We start from the raw sequence: 14,785 nt of genomic DNA, 5'->3' as shown, positions 1-14,785 counted from the left end.
CCAAATTAATTTAAATAAAAAGGAATGGTTGTCAGTAAAGGAGAAGAGATTAAGTTCTTTTGTTCAGAGGAAGCTTCCTTTATAAATGATTTTTTTCATTTGTTTTTATTTTCCATAATTATCCTATAAATTACTTTTTTATAAAGAAATTATTTCAATTACATACCGTGTAGAGAAGAAATTGCCACTGCTCTCTCACATTCATGTTCTTTATACTGACTGGTTGTAAGAGCACAGGGACCCACTCCTCTGTCCACATACTGTGTGTCAGTTGCCATGACATGGCTCATTAACATGGATGTGCAATTGCTATGGATGAAATTGTATTCCAACTACTCCCTGCAAAATGTCAGCTACAAAACCAGAAAACCTGTTTAATCATTTCGGGCAATATAGTAATATTCTGCATATTTGTAGTTGTGTTTGTTTTTATATATTATGTACTGCCCCTTGCGTGAAAGGATTCAAGGCTACTTTGTGGTGACATTAAACCAGGATTAAGAGGGGTTTATGTTATCTTTTTTTTAAAAAAGAATTTAGTGTGTGAACTCTTCGAAAGCTGACAGATGGAGTAACATTTTCCAATAGTAAAGAAAAGGTGGTGTAAGGAAGAGACTATTTAACTGAAAGTATGTTTTGGTATTTCAGTGCCTTGCTAACTTGATGTATGATCTTCAGTGTATTACTTCATTGCTCTGAATGGGACTCACATTCCTGAGAAGATAAAGATGTGCAGAATGCAGAGTCTAAGAGTTCAGGGAGGGAAAGACTCTAGGAATAGGTTCATCAGGGGTCCCCATGCATACCTGGCACACACCGAGCCCTGTGCTGGGGCATAAGGGGGTGAATAGGAATGAATTCCAGCTCAGCTTCTGGAGGCAGAGTGCCTTTTTGTGATTACTCTGCCCAGAGAGGGTGTCTTTTTCTAATTTGCACAAAGGAGTTTTAATGTGCTGCTTGCTGCCCTCCTGCTCACCAAGTTTAAGGCTCATGTCAGTTGCCAATACTGATCAGTTAGTAGTGACTGTTTGAATCCCTGTGTCGGGTAAGATATCTATAGGTAGTGGAGGGAGGAGAAGTGGCATATAGTTATTGATTCCCAGGATGGAACTTTAATGGTTTAGAATATAGATGTGAGGGGCGCCTGGCTGGCTCAGCTGGAAGAGCCTGCAACTCTTGATCTCGGGGTGGTGAGTTTGAGCCCCACTTTGGTTGTAGGGATTGCTTAAAAATAAAATCTTTAAAAAAAAAAGAATATAAATGTGAATATTTTATTAATTTCACAGTGTTTGGAAATGCAGGCTCAGGAATCAGACAGAATAGGAATTCCAGGTTTTTCACTGAACAGCTTTGTGACCATAGGCAACTTCCTTAATGCTCTAAGCCTCTGTTCCTTATTTAGAGAATGGGGATAATGATCATGCCTGCCTCTTAATATTATGAGAACATGTGCATATGTCACAGTGTGTCATAGCCTAGTGTCTCCTGTAGGGGAGGGAAAAAGAAAACCTCTTTTCTCTACCCGTTTTAGGTTCTCTGGCTGGAACTCTAAATTAGACTGGCCAAAAACAGATTGAGAGAAACAAACAAGTTTATTAACATGTCCCAGTGATGGGAGTGACAGACGGGCGTAATCCAAAGGAATGGCTAGAATTTGGGCTTACCCATCATCTTAGGCCAATCAAAAGAAAAGGGGTTTGGGACTTCTGGGTGGAGGAGGCAAGTTATGGGAAGGTGACCCAGGAAAAGTAGGATAAACCAGGGTTGTTTCGTCAGGTCAGTTATGCAGGTTTAAGTTAGAGCCTTTCCGTTGGTTAGAGCTGTTAGAGTCCACTTCCTTTCACCATGAGAGGAGACATCTTTACAAATGGAAATTTCCTTTATAAATGTAAAATTTGGGGGCTTCTGGGTGGCTCAGTGAGGTAAGCCTCTTTGCCTTCTGCTCGGGTCATGATCTTGGGGTCCTGGGATCGAGCCCTGCATCGGGCTCTCTGCTCAGCAGGAAGCCTGCGTCCACCCCCCCCCACCCCCTCTGCCTGCCTCTCTGCCTACTTGTGATCTCTCTCTGTCAAATAAATAAATAAAATCTTTAAAAAAATGTAAATTTATCTTAGGAAACATAATGGTGTTCCCTGATTTAGAGCTTTTTTCCTGCTTCTGCTGGTTCCCAGTGGTTGATACGCCAGGGCACCTGGGTGGCTCATTCGCTTAAGCAGCCGACTCTTGATTTTGTTCCAGGTCATGATGTCAGGGTCATGAGACTGGTCCTGAGTCCAGCGTGGAGTCTTCTTGAGACTCTCTCCTCTACATCTGTCCCCTCCCCTCATCCCCACACTTGCTCCCTCTCTCTCAGATAGTCTATATGCATATTTTGAGGGGGCCATATTCTAGTACCTTTCACTACCTACTCTGTCTGTCCCTTACCCATTGAATTCTTTCTGTTTGCACTGCCACCTTTCTCCCAGATAATTGTAAGAGCTTCCTATCCTGCCTCTCCACTCCCAGTTGGGAGAGATCATATTAGACAGCCCTGAGTGGGTATAATACACAGCCATCAGTTGAAATTAAGGACAAGAGTAGAGTGGAGTAGGGGCACCTCGGTGGCTCAGTGGGTTAAAGCATCTGCCTTCGGCCCAGGTCATGACTCCAGGGTCCTGGGATCAAGCCCCTCATCGGGCTCTCTGCTCAACAGAGAGCCTGCTTCCCTTCCTCTCTCTCTGCCTGCTTTGCTGCCTACTTGTGATCTCTGTCTGTCAAATAAATAAACTCTTAAAAAAAAAAAAAGAGTAGAGTGGAGTAAGTACTAAGGCATAGAAAATATTTGGAACTTCCTTGTGGAATAATTGGTAGGGTGTCTACAAGGATTGTTTTGTGACCCTGAGATTAGCATTGGAATTGAGTCCCTTAATTATAACCTTAGAATTTTCTCTAATAGTGTGCTGCAAACAGAATTGGGAGTAGAGAAAGTACTCGGAGGTTGTCCAGGATTAGAGATGTTTCTGAGTATGTGGAATGTAAGGAGGGCAAGGACTCCAGAAGAGTGAGACTGAAATGGCTGACCCCAAGTTTCAGGATATGAAGCCAGGCACTTGCACCTACATCCTAGATAAATAGAAAGCAAGAGGACTGAACTTGAGCTAATGTTAAGCAAGAGTATCAAGTTGCAGAGGAATAGCATTTATTTCAAATTCTAAAAAAACATGTAAAATAATTCTGTTTTATTTCCAGACTTTACTTAAAGCCCCTTTATCAGTATTTTAGGCCAGATTCTTACCAGTTTGTTTCTCTGGTCTCACAACTCAATAGATTTAAAAGAGCAAATTGAAGAAGGTAGATGCAACAGAAGTGAAGATGGAAGGGACACACACAACTACTAAATTTGACACAAAAAAGGATAAAAAAACATATGAATTTAGGTTAAATTAGTGTAGGATAAATAGTCTGATGCCCAAACAGCACTAAGAGTACCTTTATTAAGTCACCATTTGATAGCTGATGTTCATGATTAAGACTACAGCATATGACGGGCACGTGGGTGGCTCAGTGGGTTGGGCCACTGCCTTCGGCTTAGGTTGTGATCTCAGGGTCCTGGGATCGAGCCCTGCATCAGGCTCTCTGCCTACTTGTGATCTCCCTCTCTGTCAAATAAATAAAAATAAAATCTTAAAAAAAAAAAAAGACTACCGCATATGAAAAATCAATTTAAATTTTAGTTGGTGTATTGTTTTCATAAAGAGAGTATGCGATTATTTTAAGGTTTTTGTGAAAATGGTTATGATATTAAAAAGAAACCTTTTAGAAACTAAAAGGGGTAATTAAGCTTCATGTATTTGAAAAATTCTCCCCTTTAAAAAAAATGATTTATTTATTTATTTATTTGAGAGAGAGACAGTGAGAGAGAGCATGAGAGAGGAGAATGTCAGAGGGAGAAGCACACTCCCCATGGAGCTGGAAGCCCAATGTGGGACCAGATCCTGGGACTCCGGGATCATGACCTGAGCTGAAGGCAGTTGCTTAAGCAACTGAGCCACCCAGGCACCCTGAAAAATTCTCTTATGTGCAACACACAATGCTTGTTTGAATAAAGAATTACTATAGTTTGAAACAGAAGATGATTGCTTGTGAGATAAATGACATTTTATAATTTTTGCTGGAGATACATTAACATACGTTTCTGTTTTTTTGACAGATTGTTTAACGAACAAAAGTGAAGAATTATCAAATAGCACACAATACTTCCTCAGTCTATTTAATCAAACCTTGACCTGCTTTGAGCATAACCTCCAGGTATTTTTTGTATGATACTTGAAATTAAAACGCTGCCTTGTACAAATGCTTAATGAATAATTCAACAATTTTTTTTTTAGCATTAACTGTTGATATTTATCAATAGTTATACATACAATGTAGAAGAATAAGTGGACCTGGATTTTTGCTAAGTTCTTAATATTACTGGCCTTTAGGAAAATCATCAAAACTTTAGTTTTCTTATTTGTAAGGTGGGAACAGTAAAATCTATCCTGCCTACCTTCAAGTATTTTGTAGCGAGGATCCGATGAGATACTGAGTATGAACACAGTAACTTAGGCATATGATTGTTTAATTAAAAACACAATGTTGTTCTGACAGTAATTTACCTTGGCTTTGTTCATGCAATAAGGTATTATGTAATGCAGTATATGATTCTGTCTACAGGCAGCTAATTCTTCGCCTTAGTATTTGCTTGATTGTATTTTACCTGCTTTAAAAGGCACTGCTTAGTAACGTAGCTGAATTATAATATAAAAGGTAGCCTTTAAGAAGCCTACCCTTGGGGGGCACCTGGGTGGCTCAGTGGGTTAAGGCCTCTGCCTTCTGCTCAGGTCATGGTCCCAGTGTCCTGGGATCGAGCCCCGTATCGGGCTCTCTGCTCAGCAGGGAGCCTGCCTCCTCCTCTCTCTGTCTGCCTGCCTCTCTGCCTACTTGTGATCTCTATCTGTCAAATAAATAAATAAAATCTTAAAAAAAAAAAAAGAAAGAAACCTACCCTTGGGGTGCCTGGCTGGGTCTGTAGAGCATGTGATTCTTGATCTCGGGAATGTGAATTCAAGCCCCATGTTGGTTGTAGAAATTAGTTAAAAAAATAGAATCTTAAAAAAAAAAAAAAAAAAAAGAAACCTCTTTCTGGTTTTTGTTTTCTCCACCTCTGACCCTTGAATGGTCTTGGAACTTTCCTGGTGGTTTTGAGGGGTGAGACTGGAACTCTGATAAAATCCTAGATTTGGAATTTGCTTAACAAGTAAGTAATCCCTGCAAATAGATGTAAAAATGTTTAGTATAAGATATATATGATTTCAGCTTTAATCAATGTGATGACACGGGATTACGAATTTCCCTGAGAATAAGAAGAACTGTTAGATAAGCAGGTCCCAAGAGGCACCCTCTCTTTTGATTTCTTTTAGTAATTTAATGGTTTCATTTTCTGCATTTAAATATCTTTTCTCTATCTGAAATATATTTTGGCGTACGATGTGAGGCATAGCTCCAAGCCTTTTTTCCTGATGAAATGAATCGTAGAACCAAGTTAAAAAAAATTCAATCATTTTAAGATTTTATTACAATTTACATTACATTTAGATCCATCATTTGGAAATAATTGACATGTTTATGATACTGAGCTTTCCTGTTTAGGAATATGGTATATTATCTTTTTATTGCTGTAAAATAGAATATAAGACAGTTCAGTGGCATTAAGTATATTCATGTCATTGTGCAACTATCACCAGCATCTCTCTCCAGAAATTTTTCAAACTCAGGCTCTGTATCCATTAAGCAGTGATTCTGCATGTCCTCCTCCTCTAGCTCCCAGCAACCACCATTTTTCTCTATTTTTTAAATGTCCTCTAACACAATCTTACTGATTTATTTAGTTTCATGTAGGTTTTATACATTTCCAATGCTTATTCCAAGGTATTCTATTGCTTTTGGTGCCATTGTGAATGACATCTTTTCTTCCCCCGCCACGGATTTTCACTGGTTACTTTCTTTTAAAATGTTTTATTTTGAAATAATTTTAGATTTACAGAAAAGTTGCATAGGTAACGCAGAGAATTCCTGTATATTGCTGACCCAGTTTCCCCAGATGTCAGCCTGTGGTACCATGGTGTATTTGTCAAAACTAAGAAATCAACATTGGTACAGAGCTGTTAACTAAATGCTAGACTTTATTCTGATTTTACCACTTTTCCCACTAATGTCCTTTTGCTGTTTAAGGATCCATTCCAGGATAACAAGTAACTGGTCACGCCTTAAAATTTCTATCGTATATGTAGCTACATTCCCTTTCTTATTCCAAATGCTATTTTTTTGTGAGTTCTTTCTTCCCTTGAGTTTTCTTTAGGTTTAAGGGTACGTTCGTTTTTATTGATCTTTCCAAAAACTTGTGTTTGGTTTTATTTATTATGTCCTGAGTGGTTTATTTTTTCCCCTTAATGTGTTTATTCTTTTGCATTTATTCCTCCTAGAATCTTTCGGTTAATTTTGTTTTTTTTTTTTTTTTTAAGATTTTATTTATTTATTTGACAGGCAGAGATCACAAGTAGGCAGAGAGGCAGGCAGAGAGAGAGGGGGAAGCAGGCTCCCTGCTGAGCAGAGAGCACGATGCAGGGCTCTATCCCAGGACCCTGGGATCATGACCTGAGCCAAAGGCAGAGGCTTTAACCCACTGAACCAGCCAGGCACCCCTAATTTTGTCTTTTTTCTAGTTTGTTGAGTTGACTGGTTAATTTCGTTCCAGCTTTTCTTGCTCAACAATAAAATAATTTTCAGGTTGTAAAGTTTATAACTTTGGCCTTTCTGAAAATAGATTCTGATATAAAGGGATTACATTGCATTTATTTCTAAATTTCTAATTTTAATTTTGATTTGTTCTTTGACTTAAGAATTCTTTGGAAGATCGTTTTTTAATAGGAGTGACATGATTTCTTTTATTTGCATTAGTACATCTCAAGTTTTATTGAAATTGTGACCAGTAAATGTAGCCTATCTATATTTTGGAATTTATTGAGATATCTTTGTGACTTAATAATTATTAAAAATGTTTTAAAAAAATTTTAAAAAGATTTATTTATTTTAGAGAGCACAAGCAGGAGGGGCAGAGGGAGAGGGAGAGAGAATCTCAAGGAGACTCCGCACTGAGGGCAGAGCCTGATATGGGGCTTGATCCCAGTGCCCTGCGATCAGGACCTGAGCTGAGATCAGGACCTGAGCCGAGACCAGGAGCTGGATGCTTAACCAACTAAGCTGCCCAGGCATCCCTGAAGGTTTCATTACGTAAGCATGATTGGTTAACTGGTGATTAACTCTGTCTCCAGCTCCTCTTCCCTCCTTAGAGGTCAGAGGTAGGGCTGAAAGTTCCAGCCTCCATTCATGCTTTCTGGTGAACAGCCTGCATCCCGAAGCTGAAGGGGACTCCCAGCCACCAGCCATCTGATTAGCATACAGAGGCACTCTTTTTTTTTTTTTTAAGATTTTATTTATGTATTTGACAGAGAGAGAGAGAGAGAGATCACAAGTAGAGAGAGAGGGGGAAGCAGGCTCCCCGCTGAGCAGAGAGCCCGATGCGGGGCTCGATCCCAGGACCCTGAGATCACCACCTGAGCCGAAGGCAGAGGCTTAACCCACTGAGCCACCCAGGCGAGAGGCACTCTTTTTATCTGCATACTCCAAAGGTTTTTAGGAGCTGTGTGCCAGGAACCAGGACAAAGACCAAATCTCTATTTCCCATTATTACCACACTTAAGCCTCCTGGGATCTGTGACAATTTTTCAGTCTTTCCTGTTTCTCGTGACTGATAATTTTGAGGAATACTGGTCAAATATTTTATAGAATGTCCCTCAATTTGAGTTTGTCTAATGTTTTTCCCCTGGTTACACTGGGACTGTGGGTTTTGGGGAAGAGCACTGCAGAAGTGAAGTGTCCTTCTCGCCACATCCTGTCAGAGATACACAAAAATGACCTGGTTTACCCCTGACGGTGTTATCCTCATCACCTGCACAGGGTAGTGCTTGCAGGTCTCTTCAGTGGAAAGTTACCTTTTTCTTCCTCTTTCCATATTCTATTCTTTGGAACCAAGTTATGAAGTAATAGGAATGGGGGTGGGGAAATTAAGCTTTAAGTCTTGGAGGGGGGAGCATTTACCTAAATTATTTAGCAATCTTTCTGTAAGGAGGATTTGCCACTTCTTCCACATTTATTTATTTATATCAATATGGGCTCAGGAACATTTATTTCATACATTGGGTTGTAATTAATTTTTAAAAGTTTTTCTCCTGAGGCGCATGGGTGGCTTCGGTCAGTTAAGTGGCTGCCTCCGTCTCAGGTCATGATCCCAGGGTCCTGGGATCAAGTCCCAAGTGGGGCTCCCTGCTGAGCAGGGAGCCTGCCTCTCCTTCTTCCTCTGCCTGCTGTTCCCCTTGCTTGTGCTCGCTTTCTTTTTCTCTGTGTCAAATAAATAAATAAAATCTTTAAAAAAATAAATAAATAAAAGTTCCCTCCTATTTGTTGAATGAATTCTTTTTCATTGAGGCATTGGCTCTCTTGCATAGTAATCTATTTTCCCTTTGAATAATTTTATTTGCTTGTTTTTTTTTAATTTATTTTGTTTTCTTTTTCTATCCATTGTTAGGCTCATCTTACTTTCTTATGTGCTTATGTGGTAATGTAATAGGATGGTTGTACCAGATTGGGAGGGCTGGAAGAAATCTCTCTCTCTCTCTCCATGTAGAGTTTGGTTTCTGTAGCTTGGCTTTCAAAAGTTCCCTCAAGCAGGCTCTATGCACTCACTTGAACAAATATTTATTGGGCACTGATTATGTGCCAGGAGGCAGTGTTTTGGGCACTGAGGATAGAGCAGTAACCAAGACAGGTAAGATTTCTGTTTTTATAAACTATGTCCTAGTAGGGGTAAGATTAATAACAAAGAAATGAGGTAATTAAGAGTAATGAGTCCCAGAAAAGGAGTGTAGTGTACTACATTAGATGGGCAGGGAGTACCTCTCCAAGCAGGTGAATTTTGAGATGATCTAAAGTTTAAGATAGAGTCAGCCACAGGAACAATGTTTTCCTTAGAAGCAAGGATAAAGGCCTTGGGAAAGAGAATAAGCTTGGTATGTGCCAGGAATAGGAAGAAGGCCCATTTGTCTGGAGCACAGTGGGCATATGTGAATGTGATATGGGGAGATAGGCAGAGGCCAAATCATGTAGAACTGTGCAGAACAAAGGAAGAAATATGGATTGAATTTTAAGCACAATGGGAAGCCATTTAAATCAGGAATGTGACATGATATGAATTGCATGTTAATACAGCATTCTGGCTGCCCTGTGGAGAAACTCAGTTGAACCTAGGCAAGAATGGAAAGAAGAAACCTAATTAAGAGGCTGTCACAGGAGAGAGATGGTGTGGACTGGGGTACTGGCTGCAGTGTTGGAGAAACGTAGATCAGTTTAGGATATATTTTGGAAGCGTATCTAAGAGGACTTGCTGGTAGATTGGGTAATTCCTGAGAATGGTGGAGGCTGATGGAAAAGGAAGAAGAACCAGGGTTCTCCTAGGTTTTTGGCTCTGAGTAGCTGAGAGGATGATGGAGCCTCAGGAAAGACTGGTTTTAAGGGATTGGGATTCTGTCTTGAACAAGTTAAGATGAAATAGCTATTAAGTATCTAAGTTGAAATATCGAATAGTGTTATAAATGAAATTGGAGTGCAGGGGAGATGGGTGAGCTGGAGATGGAGATTTGAGAATTGTCAAATCAGGTACAGATGACATTTAAAGCCGTGAGACTGGATGTGAGTGAGTGAAGCTATATGATATAAAGAAGCCCCAAAGACTGAGTTCTGGGGATATTAAAGGTAGTGTGTGTGTGTGTATGTGTGTGTGTGTGTGTTTGTGTGTGTAAGGGAACCAGCTAAAGAGTGGTGCACTGGGACGAGGCGGTGCAAGAGCACCTGGCTCCGGGGGTCCCCAGCACACCAGGTTTGGCCGCTCATTGCTGACTAAATCCAAAGGCAGAGAAATGAATGGTGATGGTGTTGAAACCAGAAAGGAATTTCCGTGAGGCCTACACTGGGAAGTGGGGCGGGGGTGGGGGATGGGGGCTGAGCTAGCCTCTGAAAGACTGTCACCAAAGTGCCTGCCAAAACTCCTTCCAGGTTTATATAAGGAAAATGTGGGGCAAAGGTGGGCGGATACCTGCAGGTAGTCTTTGAAGGTCAAAGGGATCATTGTCATGGAATCATTCCGGGTGGGGTCTTACAGGCTAGGGCAGTTCTTGCAGCTTCAGGGGGGTACTGTTGGCTCCCATTAGGGGTTGCTCTGCCCTCAGGGTCTCCCACTTGAGTCAAGAGACCAATGGGAAAGAAAAACCCTACTAAAAAGTTTGAGTCAAAAGGGAAGTAACGAAGTCCTCTTTCAAGGGTAGCAATGAAACTGGTGATGTGGGCTGTGGCAGTAGCTCCAAGCTCGGTGACTGGGCTGGGATGTGGGTTTAAATTCCAAACCAGATCCATCTGGGGTAGTTAAGTGTTTGTAGATGGCTTCTCTGGAAACCTGTACTGTCTTGGTGGCTGTGGAAAGACTGTTTTTTGTGGATGGATTTGCTGGCAAGTTAGGGCTACTGTGCTCGCCTGTTGCATCGCTAGAGGACAGTGGGTGGGCACAGAGGATCAAGGTTCACAAGGGACTGGTTCTGGTGAGTCCCTCTGGGGCAGGAATTGTAGCTTGTCTTACAGTATAACCTTCCTGTGAGGAGAATTGCATGTCACCTCTTTCTATTTTAGGTGTTACTCAAGTGCCTGGATATACCTTTCTTTTCTTGAATCTCTTCAGTAAGGAAGTTAGGACACAAGGCACTGGGCTCTGTCATCCTCTTCCCAGAACGCTACTTCCTCATTCCTTTCAAGCACTGCAAAGCTTTTTATCGTTAGGCTCTGCCATCGTTTATTCAGTCAGTCCCCATGTTGATGGAGATTTTTATCTGGTTCAGTATTTTACGATTACAAACATGTCTTTTTTTCCCATATAACTTGGAGTATTTCTCTGACTTTAACTGTCTGGTAGATTCCTAGAAGGGAAATTATTCTGTTAAAAGGTATGTGCGTTTTACATTTTCATATCAGTGGCTAAATTACATTCCCCCTTCAAGGTTCTGTGCTCTATGTTTGACCTAACACATTTAGCTAAATGCACCAGGGTTCTGTGAAAAACCGGTCATGTGCTTTTTCTTGTGGCAAAACTAAGGAGACTGTTTCTCTGTCAGATAGATGGTGAGGGTAGCATTGTGGGGGCTACATCAGTTTAATTCCTTTAATTTTTCTTCTTCTCTTTCATTCCAGCATTTTCCTTTACGCTCTAAGGTAAAGAATAAGGGGAAGAGAAAGCAGGAATGTGAACTGACTGGTTAAACAAACTTGTTCTTGAAAAGACAAATGTCGGTTCGGGAAGTAGAAAAGGTTGAGATTCAGTAATATAATATCTTGTATGTTATATCCACTACCTTCGCGTTAGGTTATATAATTCTTTGGCATTAGTCCCTTTTTGTTGACTAGAGAGGACTGGATTACAAGCCTTGGGATATGAGAGTGGAGTGGGGATGTAGTTTTGGTGCCTTTTCCTTCCCCATTAATAAAGTCCCCTCTGTTTCAGTAAGGCAGACTTCAGTGTTAAGTCAGCTCAGGCAAGGACATATTTTATTTATTCTGTGAGAGTAAGCTAGATAATGACCAGATGATTTAGGAAATTTTTGGTATTTAGGCATTAGTAATTTGGCATCTGAGCTGTTGTTCTCTGTTACCAGTGGCTAGTACAGTGGTTTTCTTCCTTCCTTCTTTTAGAATCTAAAATCTAAAAGAAGGAAGGAAGGAAGGAAAGAAGGAAGGACTTCTTTCGATCCTCTGACATAAGAAGGACTATCGATCCTCTGACATAAGTTGGACATAAGTCCTCTGACATAAGAAGGACTTCCTTCTTTCCTTCCTTCCTTCCTTCTTTTAGATTTTATTTATTTTAGAGAGAAAGAAAGACAACATGAGTGGGAGGGCCAAGAGGGAGAGAGAAAATCTCAAGCAGACCCCACACTGAGTGCGGAGCCCACGGCAGGGCTTGATCCCAGGACCCTGCGATCATGACCTGAGTCAAAGCCAAGAGTCCGATGCTTAACTGACTGTGCCACCCAGGCGCCCCTGTTTTTGCTCTATGCTTGCCTTTCATACCAGGTCCCTCTAGTCCTTGAGATCTAGAATACAGGTGGTGGTAGCAATATATTATAGATGGTAAAACTGAGGCTCAACAGTGATTTACTAATCTGTCTAGCATCACAGCTCTGGACCTCAATGTGCTATATTTTTCCTGTACTTACACTCTAGGAGGCCAAATAGCTTGTGGTAAAGAGATGTAATGTATATTATATGTGCCTTTGATGTCTTAGGGGAGCATTCACGGTCTTCAGCAGTTAAGGAATTATTCAGAAGTTTGCAAAAACTGTCGTGAAGCATACAAAACTCTGAGTGGTTTGTACAACGAAATGCAGAAGATGAATGAACTTGAGAATAAGGCTGAATCTGGAACACATTTATGCATTGATGTGGAAGACGCAGTAAGTAATTCACTTCTGATACGATGTGTATTTTGCGGTATTGTTGATTGTGCCTTTCGTATCATTTTCCCCTTTAGAGGTAGGCTGGAATCTGTATATGCGGTCTTCAGCTAGGAATTACTGGTTATAAGTAGTAAAATTTTAGAATATCCTGATCTGTCAAACTAAAATGGACACTAATCAAGTACTTCATAAATGAGTTGAGAATTTGGTATATTTGGTCTTTCAAGGGTGTTTGTTTGTTTGTTTGTTTGGTCTTTCAAGTTTGACGATATGTTTCATTTGCCAGAGGCATTGGTGTTATAAGTTTACATTTCAGTTTCTTGTGCGCTTGTTGCTGATTAAAGAAGTCTTTGGTTTGCTATCATTGTGTTTCTGCAACCATTTATATCCCACTGCTTTTATTTTTCATTATCATCGGAAAATTTTAATTTGTTTTCTTATTGATAGCCTGTCACCCCTCACTAAAAAATTAGCCACATGAGGACAAGGACCTCATGTCCTTTTTTGTTTGCTATTCAGTATTTCGCCCAGTGCCTAGCATGTAGTGGGCCTATTAGTAATGTGTATTGTTTGGCAAGAAGAGCCTTTTCCTCCATGGTATAGGCTGCCTTCACATGGGGCACCACTAGATGGCGTTCCTGCCTTTTTATGGGACTATGGTGCCTGAGTTTTGAGGCATCCAAGGAAAGAGAAATTACTGGCTCAAAGAGAGCTTAAGGTCCAAATTGATAAACTTAATGGTTGAGAATGATGAATGTGAATAACAACAGCTCAGAGTGAACTATAGCCCATCAATAATATTCGAGATGGTAAAAAGCACTTAATGTCAAACTTAAAATGGGTGCATCATGGGGGATTTTTGGTTTTTTACTGCTCTAATGTCTGGATTAGTACCTGGCTTCCAATAGGCTCTCTATAAACACTAAATGTATGTTTTAAGAATAATAGTCTATTTCATAATTTTTAAAATAAAGAAAAATGAATATCGATCCTCTGACATAAGTTGGTTTACACAGGACATCAACATGACCCCCTGTTTTAGAACATCCTTCTCATAATAAGCAAAACCTAGCAGTAAACATACAAAGCACCAATTGCAAATCGAATCTCAGACAAAATTCAGGCAAGAACATTATTAAATTTATTTTCAACATTAAATTTGAGAGTTTCCATATATCACTTAGCATGTTTGACAGAAACCGTGGGCTCAGTGAAAATGAGGTATTGCTGACCCTAAATGTCGGTTTTTACTGTATGCGGCTAAATAAGATATTATCTAATACAGTTTCCATGACTCATTAGATATTATGTACTTAAATTGCTTGCCATATGAATCTTTCATAATATCTTGGGTAATATGCTAAACATTTCATAGATATCATCTCTTGAAGAGCAGCTATATTTAGTTGATATTTTTACTTCCGTCTAAAAATAATGCGGCAAGCTCAGTGAGATTATATGTAACATAAGAAAAAAGTTTTTTGTTTTTTGTAAGCCTTCCCCCCTAGTTTTATTGAGGTAAAATTGACAAATAAAATTGTAATATATTTAATGTGTACAGTGTGATAATTTGATATACGCACATTGTGAAAGGGTTTGCACAGTTGAGTTAATTAACACACCTATCACCTCACATAATTACCCTTTCCAGTCTTTTTTAATGAATGAAGCATGGTCTAACCATATTCGTATTGTTACAGATTCTCTGTTTGCGATCTGTGAAGGTTGGCATTCTTTGGATGGTGCTGTGAATTTAGAATATGAAATTTCTATATGGATATAAACTTACATAATGACTGTGAACTTCCCTGGGAGAAGAAATTGTCTTCAACTATCAGTAGATTTTTTAGGGATATATATTTAAATTCTGGATGCCTGTTATGTGATTAATAAAACAATTATATGAATTGAAGACAAATGTAAAATAAAATAATTTTATTTGTTACTGTTCCAGATGAATATTACCCGAAAACTTTGGAGTCGAACTTTCAATTGTTCAGTCCCTTGCAGTGACACAGTGCCTGTCATCGCTGTTTCTGTGTTTATTCTCTTTCTACCTGTTGTCTTTTACCTCAGTAGCTTTCTTCATTCGGAGCAAAAGAAACGCAAACTCATTCTACGTAAGTTCCTTTTTACAACTGTTTATTTATTTA

At 39.7% G+C, this 14,785-nt stretch overlaps 1 protein-coding gene across 1 annotated transcript in view; it reads left to right on the top strand.

Annotated features, from left to right (window-relative positions):
- The window catches only part of OSTM1 (osteoclastogenesis associated transmembrane protein 1), a 32,674-nt gene that overhangs the window by 12,809 nt on the left and 5,080 nt on the right, over positions 1-14,785 (top strand). Inside the window, exons 3-5 of the mRNA XM_032858259.1 lie at positions 4,190-4,287; positions 12,462-12,629; positions 14,587-14,752. Coding sequence (XP_032714150.1) covers positions 4,190-4,287; positions 12,462-12,629; positions 14,587-14,752 — 432 coding nt within the window. The remainder of the gene's footprint in view (positions 1-4,189; positions 4,288-12,461; positions 12,630-14,586; positions 14,753-14,785) is intronic.

This window comes from Lontra canadensis, unplaced genomic scaffold (genome assembly GCF_010015895.1).
Source record: "Lontra canadensis isolate GAN:19392208 unplaced genomic scaffold, GSC_riverotter_1.0 scaffold14, whole genome shotgun sequence".
Taxonomy (NCBI): Eukaryota; Metazoa; Chordata; class Mammalia; order Carnivora; family Mustelidae; genus Lontra; species Lontra canadensis.
The sequence above is the reverse complement of the archived record's forward strand: the minus strand, read 5'-3'. Positions and strand labels throughout refer to the sequence as shown.